Source organism: Humulus lupulus, chromosome 5, assembly GCF_963169125.1.
Source record: "Humulus lupulus chromosome 5, drHumLupu1.1, whole genome shotgun sequence".
Classification (NCBI taxonomy): Eukaryota; Viridiplantae; Streptophyta; class Magnoliopsida; order Rosales; family Cannabaceae; genus Humulus; species Humulus lupulus.
This window is the reverse complement of record NC_084797.1, coordinates 12016076-12028957: the sequence shown is the minus strand read 5'-3', so window position 1 is coordinate 12028957 and position 12882 is coordinate 12016076. Positions and strand designations below refer to the sequence as shown.

The 12882-nt window shown below is 28.2% G+C and overlaps 1 protein-coding gene across 2 annotated transcripts; it reads right to left on the bottom strand.

The window, feature by feature from the left end:
• Positions 1-5622: 5622 nt before the first annotated feature.
• LOC133834458 (uncharacterized) lies at positions 5623-12882 on the bottom strand. Of its 2 annotated transcripts, none has more exons than XM_062264076.1 (5): positions 12750-12882; positions 12261-12360; positions 7556-8726; positions 5963-6918; positions 5623-5882 (listed from the first exon to the last, which is right to left on the bottom strand). In XM_062264076.1, exons 3-5 carry the CDS (start codon positions 8642-8644, stop codon positions 5876-5878), a joined length of 2052 nt encoding a protein of 683 aa, XP_062120060.1. In that variant the 5' UTR covers positions 8645-8726; positions 12261-12360; positions 12750-12882; the 3' UTR covers positions 5623-5875. The 2 variants fall into 2 exon arrangements, with proteins under 2 accessions (XP_062120060.1, XP_062120061.1); XM_062264077.1 differs by lacking the exon at positions 5623-5882 and having other exon boundaries at positions 6054-6206; positions 6305-6918.

Sequence of the window (12882 nt, the reverse complement as noted above, 5' to 3'; positions counted from 1 at the left end):
CGCGGAAGACAGCAAAAGAATTATGGGAAGAAAATAAGTTAGTTCTATCTCATATACTCTTCTTTCCTGCCTTTTGTCCTTACTACTTATTATTATTATCCTATACAAGTAATCGTGTTCTTTTTTTTTTTTAACAATACAAGACAAAACAATAATGATCATATACAAGATAAAACATTGGGCCTGTTAGACCATTCAGACAATAAAATGCTTTTTGTGATTAGATAGTGCAAGTAGAAATTACAATTATAATTCTAATTAATGTGCAATATGCAGTGGAAATATATATTGACATTTACTAGTCAGTTTCTTAATAAAACTCTATAGGATTACCACTAGCTAGCTAGTTAACAGCATAACTATACTCAAAGCACTCATAATGATAGATGTACATATGTAGTGTATATATCATGAGTCATGATGAGTCATTATATATTATACACATGCAATATATATATATATATGGGTGTATATACCCTTTAACTATTAATTATCCTTTAAAAAAATGAAATAATAAAAAGAAATCGGTTTAGAGTAAGAAAATTTAGTCTTATTCCTTTTTGTCATACATTATCTCCATCCTTGTTGACAAAGCATACAGACAACCCACATCCTATTAAAACTTAGCTAACCAATTCAAACCCTCTCCATAGACACTAAAACAAATATGTTAAAGTAGTTAAGAGTAGGAAAAACTAACAGTTATAAGAATTTTAAGCAAATTTGTGTCATATAACTCATATTAAGATAGAATCACTAAAATTGAACAAGAAAAGGAAAAAGCGTTATACTGAAAAGAAACTTACAGTTGCCTAGCTAGATCCTCCAACCACGATCAATAATCGATGTCTGTCATGTGTCCTTCAATGCCTCCAATATGATATCTGTTGTATGAAGAGAATCAAAATTTGAAGCATTTTGTTTAGATGGGTAAGCAAAAGGGAAGTGAATTTACAAAAGTTGTGGTAAAAATAATAGATTTAAATTGTAAAACTGAAATTTCATCCCAAATTCCTTAATGCAACCAATCAAACAAACAAAAATATGAAACATGTTCATGTATAAATACATCTTTGATTATCTTTCTCATCATATGTGCTAATCCCAACTTTCATTTCCATCCATACACAATTCCTAATAATGAAAAAGCTTATCATCTTCATGATTCTCTGTTTAGCTCTGCTGTAAAATCCTACAACCATTTCCTCAGCTAAACTTTCCACCTAAACAAATACATTATATACTAGCTAGTACTATATTCAAAAAGTAAATATCTTACCATGTTGGCTTTATGAAACCCCACACTTTTGACACACAATGACACCTCTATAGTTAAAAGTAATAATTCAACAAATTCACGTTTGCTCCCATCATATAACATCTAACCAATGTTAGAAACAGAGACATGTCTCTTGACTTAATTAGCTTTTATCCTACTTGATTAGAAGGTGGCTATATATGTATCAAAACCAAATTTTCAAGTCATTTAATTCAAGTTCTGATTTACATTGATTTAGTTAGTCTTAAAGAAGCACCAAAGACCGTTCAATAACTCACCAAAATGCTTAGGAAAACACTATGAGCTCAAGGGATTTTTTTGGGGCTTGAAACAAGCTTCGGTGATTAGATCGAAAAAAGTTGAAAAAAAAAGACATAACCCAACTAATTTAAACAATAACTGAGCTAATCAAGAGTGAAAACACCTATATCTGAAGAGAAAGTTCTTCAAGCATATGGCATGCAAAAAAAAAAAAAAAAAAAAAATCCATGAACATAACAACACTAAAACATAACTCAACTAGAACAATTCTTCCATGGTATAAATTAAAACAGAAACATTGAGAAAAATATATTTTAATAAAGATCAATCTAATATATATATATATGGGTGTACTCTTAATGGTTACTACCCATGGATAGTTACTTTAATATTAACCATTGGATTAAGATCAATGATTCATATTTATAGTTGTTAATTAATATTTCTATAAATAAATTTTGATTTTTCAAATTTTTGGAAGGTTTACTTGATGAAAAAAGTGTATTTATTATGAAAGTATAATATTGTACACTTTTCATTTTTCAAATACATGTCAATTTTTAAATATAGCTAGTGTCTTTCATTGGTTGGACACAATATTAATTATGGCAAAAGAAAAATAACTAAATTCGAAATTAATGTAGAAAAAAATATATTTACCTATTGGTGACTTGCTATACCAAGTCACTATGTTATCAAATCATCATAATTATTAGTACCCATCTATGGGTAGTAACCATTGAGAAGTCTTCCATATATATATATAAATATATAAATATTAGACTACCTCTCTCCTTTTCTTCTCGACCTCTTCTCCTCTTCTTCCTTGTTTATTTCTGCAAATTAAAATTTCAACCCAGTTCCAAGATTCAAGCCCAAAATCTTCAAGGATAGAATAGAAAAAATTACAAACCACAAACCCTAATCCTAAAGCCAAATCAGAAATACAATTGAGGAAAAAAAAAAAAGAAATCATACGGGGGAGACACTATGAAACAGATCAGAGAAATAAGAGGAAATTAGACACTAATGTACTTGAAGAAAGCTTGGAGGGACATAGCTATTAATGCTTGAGAAGAGAGCTTGACTTGTGTGTAGTTACGGGAAGAAGAAAGAAAAATACAATTTAAAAAAATTTAAAAGTGAGAAAATCTTGTTTTAAAAAATTAATAAAATTTAATCAAAATTAAAAAAAAAAAAAAGTTGAAATCAGAATACCGAACGTGTTTTCTTCTTTTGTTTTCAATTTTTTAATTATTTAATGATAAAACTGTTTAATTAAAAGTTACCGAACACGCCATTTACCAAACATATTTTTATTTTTTAAAAATAAAAAAAAAACAAAAATAAAAAACATATTTTCATTTTTGTCTTTAAAAAATTCAAAAAAATAACGAAAAGAGATAGTCATAGAAAAGGCTTTAATGCATTTATATGGAAACTAAAGCTGATAATTAGACATAAACGAAATGAAAGAGATGTTAGAATTTTATATGGACTAATATAATTACAAACATAATTCCATTATCACAATCATTTTCTAGAGTGCCTACGAATAGTTAAAGACCATAATGGGATGGTTAATATTAATCTAATTACAATTGAGGCACATGGTAGCATCTTAAAGACTATAGGTTGACCCATTAAACCATAGTCCACCATATCTAATAATATAAGCCCAATAGGCCCAATATACCCCTTAGGGTAAGAAGGTATACGATACATATATATAGAACATATGTGTTGTTGGGTAAAGACAGACGTACGTATGTGGTTTTGGTAAATGTTGCTTTCCATAAGTTCTCTCTTACATTGTTTTTCTAATATTGTTTTGTGTAGATCGTGAGATATTCAAGGATGGACATTGGAGACTCAATATCAGGTATGTTTTATCTCTATATATTCAATTCAATGCTCTAAATAAAATGTGTTCCTGGATTGTTGTATAAGCATGTAATGTTGATTTGAATCTGAGTTATGGATTTAATGCTCATAATATTGTTTTACAATTTATCAAGAGATACTTACAGGCTAGGAGTATTCGGATGAATGAACAAAGATTGATCAGAGGCCAAATTCAAGGAATTTTTTTAAAATATGTTTAGATGGAATTTGATATATGTGATCGAGAAGACTATCGAACTATATATATATATATGTACAAAAGTAACTGCTAAAATTTGTGTCATAAGAAAATGAAGAATAACTTACAAAAAAGGAATGAAAGGGAAATTTATTTTTGCTCATTTCATAAGAATAGGATATAAAATGATAGTTAAACAATTTATACATAGACATTAAGCTGAAATAATTGGTAGAATATGAATTTAGTTAAGATGAGTCTTTCTATCTGTTATGAAAAATGCATAGACATTAAAAATAAATACACAGAGATATATAAAAGAAAAAAGATACTAAGAAAATACTAAACTGAGAGATAATGACATTATGGATTTAAAGCTGGAGATTCAGAAAATAAGCTGCCACTTAACTATCAAAAATCAAAGAAGGTTTAAAAGATAAAAATAAAAGAGTCATTCTGGCTGACAAGAAAAGTAAAAGTAGCTAACAGTGAAAAATGAACGGAAACTATATAAAGATATAAAAATAGTAATGATAATAAATAAATAAGTAAATAAATAAAAACTTAAGTAGAAACTATCTAAATATATATTAATTGGTTTTTAAAAATATATATATATATATATTAATAAAGAGAAACTGTGGTTGGATGATCGTCGTAGTTTGAAGTTGTGAAGTGTTTATCAACTAAAGAATACGAGAGATTGAAGATAAAAATATAATTTTTTGTTAACTCTATTAATTTAATACAATACAATATAGAGATTACAGTATATATAAAATTCTTAAATAATATCACGACATTATTTTTTATTGACATTGTGCATGTTATATTGAATAAAGAGGACGTAGAAAAGAAAACCATTGATAGGAAAAAAAAACAAAGGAAAATAATAATAAAATTATTACCTTGTTCTACAAAATAAATAAATAAGCAAATTAAAGGGAATTAAAAGAAAAAAGAAAAGGGGTGAAAGGGTAAGACAACAACATTCTTAAATTGTGTTCAAAGAAATTAAAACAGATGTAAAGAAAAAGCAAAAAAAAAAAAAGAAAAGAAAAGAACAGAAAAGCCTATGTAAAAGATAACTGGAACAAAATTCCTTACTTACATTTGATTGAATGAAATTTACTTACAAAGAAAAAAAATAAACTGAAAGAAAAAAAATTGAAATAACAAGAAAATACAATTAAAAAAAATACACACATTGACACACAAAATGGAGAAATCATTACTTTGCAAAGAAAAAGAAAACATTAAGGAATGTTTGGTTGCAGATGATAGAATTGAATGGAAAATGAGTAAGTTTTCATTTCATTTATTGTTTGGTTGTATTTTAAGGTATTGAAATGTTACTCCAATTGAATGATTTTTCTACCATTTGTGTGGAATGACTATTCTTTTTGAAAGTCGGAGCAAAGATCATTCCAATGGAAGATTATAAAAAATTATAAATAATATTTTTTTTTTATCAATTTTTTCTATTCATATTAATTTTTATTCTATTCTATTTCTATTCATTTTATTATTCTCATTCTTATTCTTCAATTTTCATTCCTCCAACCAAAGTCACCTAATGTTGTGCTTAGTTTGGTGGAATTGAATGTTAATAGTAATGAAAATGGTAGTGAAATTGAATAAGAATAGTAATGAGAATGATATTATGATGTTTAGTTTGTTGAATATATATGCATTGGGAAACTAAATCTTGAATAAAATTGTTGACAATCGCAACCCTCTTGAGGATAAAACACAACCATGAGTATTGCCCATTCTTTTCTTTCCATCATACACTTGCACAGTTTAATAAGGTATTAAAATCTTATTTTTTTGAAAATATCTAAACTTCAATTTTATGTTAGATCTCAATCAATGTATCGCAAGATAATAGATTACTATTGGATTTGAAAATAAACTATTGGATTAGAAAGTGGCACATAACCTCATTTACTACTAAAGGTCTTAACATCAAGCAATACACAAACTGAACTGAATCATATACAATAATTGAAGTCATTGTTACTTCTTATCATTAATTAACGACATGGAATCATTTGTTGCATACTAAAACCAGTTCAATACAACAATTTTGACGTAAAACAGTAGTATTTCATAGTTTCACGAATAGATGCATTCCTCCTTTTTCAAGAACAAAACAATTCGTTGAGCTTGGTGACATTCCCGGCAGTAAGCTTACTCCTCAACTCTGTATGCCTGTGGTTGTTAATGATGCCATTTGTTTTAGCCTCCTGCTAATACCTAGACAAAATATCAAACATGTGATTAGTTTTGGACCTTTACAAATATTAAAGTGTGGAAAAATATGAAGCTCGTTCTACCTTGGTCTCCACAAATACTGAATTTCAGAGTCATTATCTGTAATCATCAAATCTTCACATGCCTTCTTGAACTTTAATGCAGAAGCCTCATTCAAACAATCCTTCAAGAGCTCAGACTTTGGAAAAGACTTGTCATTATACTCCTCACATTTCTTCAATTTTGACTTTACCTGTTTTATCTCTTGTTCTAGCTCTAATTCCTTTTCCTTTAGTTTTTTAGGGATTTCTGCTTCAAGTCTTTTCGCTTGAAGACCGAAGAAAGCACGTATGAGTTTTTCTAGATGAGAAAGTGCAAAATTAATTTTAAAATTACGGGTTGCCACGAATGTCAAGTGATAATACCATTCTTGAAGATGATCTTTGGTGATGTCTCCCACCGTAATACTGCACATTTCCTTTATGACTTGACATAAAACAGTATACACAATGCACTTCCACTTCCACTTCCAGTCATCGTCATCGTCATCGTCATCGTCATTGTCACCAACATCTCCATACTCATCAAGTAATTTGTTCAAAACAGGTGCTAAAGTAAAAGGTATCTTACAATTTTTGACACTTACAATCTTAACTCCTAAATCGCTAGCTTTCCATTCCATTTGTGTAGTCGTTTGAAAGAACTTTCGAAGAACATAAGAGAATTCTTGAAAATCCTCAATGGTTAAGTGAGAAAGTTGTAAAATCCAATTAATATCTTCTTCACCAAGCTTATTTTCCAATTGTTCCTTTAGCTCAAATGATTCGTCTTTCCATTTATAATAAACCTTTAAACGACGTAAAAATTGTTCTGGCAGTCCATTTATTATGTCCTGTAAGGTTAAAGGAGCTTCTTCTTGCTCTTCGTTCATTATCGCTGAAGAATGATCCACTTCTCTTCCTTGCTTCAATTTCCAAATATCATCTCCTATACTCTTTAGCTCCACATTTCTAAAGTTTCCTGTTAGTATTTGTATGATCTAACATATTTAAGACAAAATAACAACATACATTTCAAAATAAAATTAGTGGAGGTACATACAATTAATATAACTTTTTTTTTTTTGAAAAAAAAAGTTACTATTAAAAAAAACTAATTCAATAATGAAATCAATATCATGCTAATGTGTTTTGATATTTCAATTATAATGCATTCAAATATAAACACATGATTTTGTGATAATTATAATATTTTATATGTACACATGTAGAGACACTAGCAATGCATCTTCAAAACAACTATCTAGATTACGAAATGATGCAAGTGAATAAAATTGAATTTCAATTATTTTTCAGTAAATGATATGATAAAGTTACAATGTTTTAATTGATGTTGTATGCAATACTCTTACAACATAATATATATATATATATATATATATGAATTGAGGATGAGACGATAAAATAAAGACATCGAAAGACCTTTTTATATTAGTGATTACATATTTCCAATATCATATCGAAATTCTATATTTTAAAAAAAAAATTACTAGCTTTTTATTATTTTCACTTTTAGGTTTGTTAATATACATTAGGAAAATAAAATTACAATGTTTACTTTATTTTATTTAACAAATAAGTAAATGCATGAAAATAAAATTTTAATTATAGGCACACCTTAGATTTGAGGCAATGTATATGTCCAATAAATTTGCACGGTTTACAGTAATAAACCCGTATTCGAGGATCTCGTTCTTTTTCACAAATGTCGCAATAAAACTCTTCATAACCATCCTCAACTAGTGAATCAACCAAAATGAGAGGATGAATGTGGGACTCATGTTCGATCACGGATGGCAATGGTCCACAAAGTAGGTGGAGTCTGAAGTTGCATTCCAAGCAAAAAGTCGCATAAGAAGAGGTGTAAGAAAGTTCTGTGCTGTGGGAGGAAAATGACTGCTTACCATAGCAATCATTGATACTGCAATGATTGTCCATGGGTACCATGTTATCCCTGTAACAAAGAAGATGCTCGTGATTTTCAAACTTAATACTTGCTCTCATTTTGGTTGCGCTGCATTTCAAACACAGCCGAAAAGTACACCGTCCACACTTGTAAGTGAAACACGTTTTCAAAGTTTGCTTACACAGTGTGCATTCAAACCAGAAGTATTGAATGTGAAGGGAAAGAAGACCGTGGTCCCAATGAAAAGGATATTGAATTTCTTTGGGAGACTCTGCACATGATTCATGAAGGAAATACTTACATTCGGTGCAACCATAAGCACGATCCTCAGAGCCTATTATTGATTGACATCCAAAGCAATGGATTAAATCAATGTTGTCCACCTTATCAAGTGCAAGCATTGGATGTTGATGACTAGAATGTTGAATACTATTGTTTTCATAAGATTTTGTGAATGTTATGGGGGCCATCGATGCGCAATCCACGTCTAAGTAAACTTCGCAGCCAAAACATCTAAAGAAAAGAGAATCAGGGATCACTCTTTCACAAGAGTCGCAATAGCCCGTACCATTTACAGGAAACAAAGTGAGAGGGTGGGCAAGATGAAAAGAGTGATATATTTGTTGTGGCAGCTCAGCACATGATTTGTGCAAGTAATATTGGCATGAATCACAACCATATAAAGGAGCTGCAGTGATAGGACGTCGACATATTCCACACTTAATCAACTGGTTAATCGTGGTTATGCCATCCTTAATTAAGAGCAAAGGATGCGAATGTCTAAAGTTTTGGATCTCCATTACTTTCAGCTTATAATTCCACCCAAAAAATAAAAAACAGAAGCTGATGTGTCGTGTTCCAATTCTGATCGACTTCGTAATTCTGATTTTTGCATAAGAAAAAAAATTATTATGATCATAATGTACAAATAAGAATATCATAAGGGGTGAAGAAGGTTATATTTAGACATATATAACTAAATTAAATGACATAAAAGAAAATATTAGACACCTTCAAGGCTATAATGCATATATATCAAAACTGAAGCTAATTATTAAGAGTTGTATACAAAATTCAAATAAAAGACACAACGAAATAAAAGAGAGACTTACAGGCCAGCAGAGAGACTTGATCAGAGGCCAACTTTAAGGAAAATTTTCAAAAAGATTTCTAGATAGAGTTTGTTATACGTGGGAAGAAATTGAAATGTAAAGATTGAAGGTTTTGATTTTGTAAATTTTATGAGGATAACATGTGTCTTTTAATATGTACGAAGGGTGACTGAGAAGGAAACATATCAATTTAGAAACTTTGTATCGTAAGAAAAGAATCTTATGGAAAAGAAATGAAAGGGAATTTTGTTTTGCTCATTTTGTAAGAAAGAATATAAGATCTAAAATTATAATTAATCAATTTATAGATAATGATATGAATTTAATTAATAACGAGTCTTTTCTATTTATTGTGATAAATACACACATATATATGACAATTTTTCTACAGGGCTTCACTTTAAGCCCTACTGGTAGGGCTTTCAATGTTTCTCAACCAGTGAACAGTTTTCAGCGCGACTTTTTTTTATGACCGTGTATATTATAGCTATTTAGAGCAACCTGCAAATTTTCAGAAAATTATGAATAATTTACAATACCGAAAACTAGTTTCAAACATGTTATTGCATGCTTGACTAATTTTTTTTATGCGCGTGGAAAACAACATGTTTGAACCTAGTTTTCGATATTGTAAACTATTCGGAATTTTCTGAAAATTTGCAGGATGCTCTAAATAGCTACAATATACACGGTCATAAAAAAAAGTCGCGCCGAAAACTATTAACGGGTCGAGAAACACTGAAAGTCCTACTGATAGGGCTTAAAGTGAAGCTCCTATAGAAAAATTGTCCTACATATATATACATTAAAAGAGAATTGAAAATGAATCTTTTCCCCAAATCTTCTAAATTATGGCTAATTTCTTAATCTATTAAAAAATATGTAAGCAAATACAAATAAATAAAGATATATTTTTATATATATATATATAAATCACGTTTGCTTATTTTAGTTGGAAAAATTATTAATTATTTTTATTATGTTTTTATAATTGTCATATTAATTTTAAAAAATAAAATATAAAAGAATGACATCAACATATTAAAAGGAAAATTAAACAAAAATATTTTTTATGTTTTTTAAAAAAAAAATTAATACGATAATATTTTAGATCACAAACTACCATATTTAAGGTACAAAATATTTGCGATATTATTTAAAGCACACGTACATGATTAGATAAGAAACTTGTTTATTCTTGATAAAATAAAAATGTTATTATATTTTATTATGTAGTTACACAATCATATTCTTTATACACACAATATCCATATATAATCGAAAGCAACCATGAGGGAGGCCATTCTCCTCTTTCCATCATACTCTTGCACAAGTTTAGGTTTAAGTAATTATGCATATAAAATAAATAACTATTTTTTTTAATATAATCTCAAATATGCATTTATGAGAAATTAATTAAAAAATAAAATAAAATAAATTTATATTGTAAGATTTTTCTAATGATTTCTTTTTATTGTTTTGATGTTATACAATTTTAATAAATTAGAAATACTCATTTTAAATGAAGAAAAATAAGTCTTAATTTAATTAAAAATAGGTTGTACAAAGCCAAAATTTTATAAATAGAATGAAGATTTAAAATAGTACATTTTAGTAGTTTACTAATAAATAATATTTAGTAATTATTTTTTTTTAAATAGTGTATTTATATATTTATGAGATGTAAATATAATTTGATTTGATTTGTTTCACGGATTTTCATGGCTTGAAATATTTATTTTACTCCAAACTAATGAATTTAATAAAGGCATGTTTGGTACATAAAAAAATTAAAAATGTGTTTGAAAGTAACAGTAGAATTATTAGGTTGTGTAATTAATAGAGTAATAATATATATCCTAATAATTACACTATATTTAAAAAAATATAAAGTATGTTTGAATGTTAAATAATAATTTCTTATGAAATTCTATTGTCATATTTGTCCGTTAGTAAATATATTGGTAATTGTATATAACAAACATAAACATACAAAGAAGAAAAAAAAAAGCGGACTTGGAAGTTGGAAAAGAAGTTGAATAAAATTGAAATGACCAGAAGGAAGAAAAGCATACGAAAACACAACATTCTTAGGCTTGCTTTAAAAAAGAAAGTAACAAAGTGAAAAGAAAGTCATTGATTAGGCAAAAAGCAAAGGATAAAATATTACCTTGTTCTAAATAAAAAAAAAATAGAATAAACAACTTAAAGGAAAAAAAGGGGATGAAAGGATAAGAAAACAAAATTCTTAAATTGTGTTCAAAGAAAAATAAAACAAAAATGCATTTGTGTCTATTTTCCTTGTCTAAGACTCATCTAAATTCTTTTTAGTCTGTTGACTGATTTTTTGCTTGGTTTGATCTTTGTATTAGTATATTAAAAGAAGACTATTTAGGATTTTTGTCCCCAAAATTATGTCGTATTCATTATTATGCCTTTCGATTTTTTTGGACCGTTAAAAATTTCCCCTGAATTATTTTTAGATATTTCTAAGAAATTTCTTTGGCTTTGGGTGGATCATTATACGGAATTCAAAGGTGCTAGAGATGCATTGTGAGTAACTTTACCCAGAAAAAATTGGATGATATATCAATGGATTGCAACTGGTGCTTTTTTTTTTCCTCAGGATGATTTCCATCTAATAATCTTAATGTTATATGTATCATATAATTACAATATTCAAACAAATCCAGTGGAGGTTACACTGACTATGGTAATAATTTATTAACAACTTTTTTAAACAAAGTTTTAATATTAAAAGAACATCTCACTCGCCAAACTGAAAATTGCATATTCACACTGCTTAATCATGAGGTTGGTATAAATGCATTAGAGGTAAAAATACTATGTCTAGGAAATTAATTTTGAGAAAGCAAAAAAAAATATGGATTTGAGAAGAGAATGGGACAATGGAGATGAAGTTTAGGAAAAGAAAATGTAGAATTTTTTATTTTTAATGAATTTTAATAGATTTGTTTATTTTTAATTTTCTGAATTTAATTTTAATTTTGTCAAAAATAAATATATATTTTTTAAAGAAAATAAGTTTTTTGAATTTAAAAATAGTATTTGTAATTATACATGTGGCGCTGATGTGACCAACACATGTCAGCAAATAAAGAATCATGTGAGCAATTCGTTGGCCACATTGGACAAACCTTAACGGAAGTGTCATGTTACATAACTGTGAATAGTTTGGGAGAAATTTTTAACATCATAATGTATACGACATAGTTTGAAGGGCAAAAATCATAAATAGCCTTAAAAGAATGAAAGAAAATATATTACTAGAAATGGGAAATACCTTAGAATGAAGTTGCTAGTAGGGTCTCCCACTTTGATATATCCTTGCTGGCAATTGGTAGAATCCTACACACTTGAGGTTTTGCTTCTTATTCCCATCACTGCAACCAAAACAAAATCTTTGATTAGGAAATAGTTTTGCATTATTTTCATGCTCAAAAGTGTGAATTATTAGGAAATAGTTCCAACTTCTGGGAGCCCTGTTTGACAATCAGATCAAGCTTAGATCTGATATAGGTTTTGGTGAGATACTCATACATAAAAATAGTTCCAAATTAGTATGATCATAATGTACAAATAAGAATATCATAAGGGGCGAAGAAGGTTATATTTAGACATATATAACTAAATTAAATGACATAAAAGAAAAAAAAGAAAATATTAGACAACTTCAAGGCTATAATGCATATATATCGAAACTGAAGTTAATTATTAAGAGTTGTCTACAAAATTCAAATAAAAGACACAACAAAATAAAAGAAAGACTTACAGGCCAGCAGAGAGACTTGATCAGAGGCTAACTTCAAGGAAAATTTTGAAAAAGATTTCTAGATAGAGTTTGTTATATACGTGGGGAAAAATTGAAATGTAAAGATTGAAGGTTTTGATTTTCTAAATTTTAT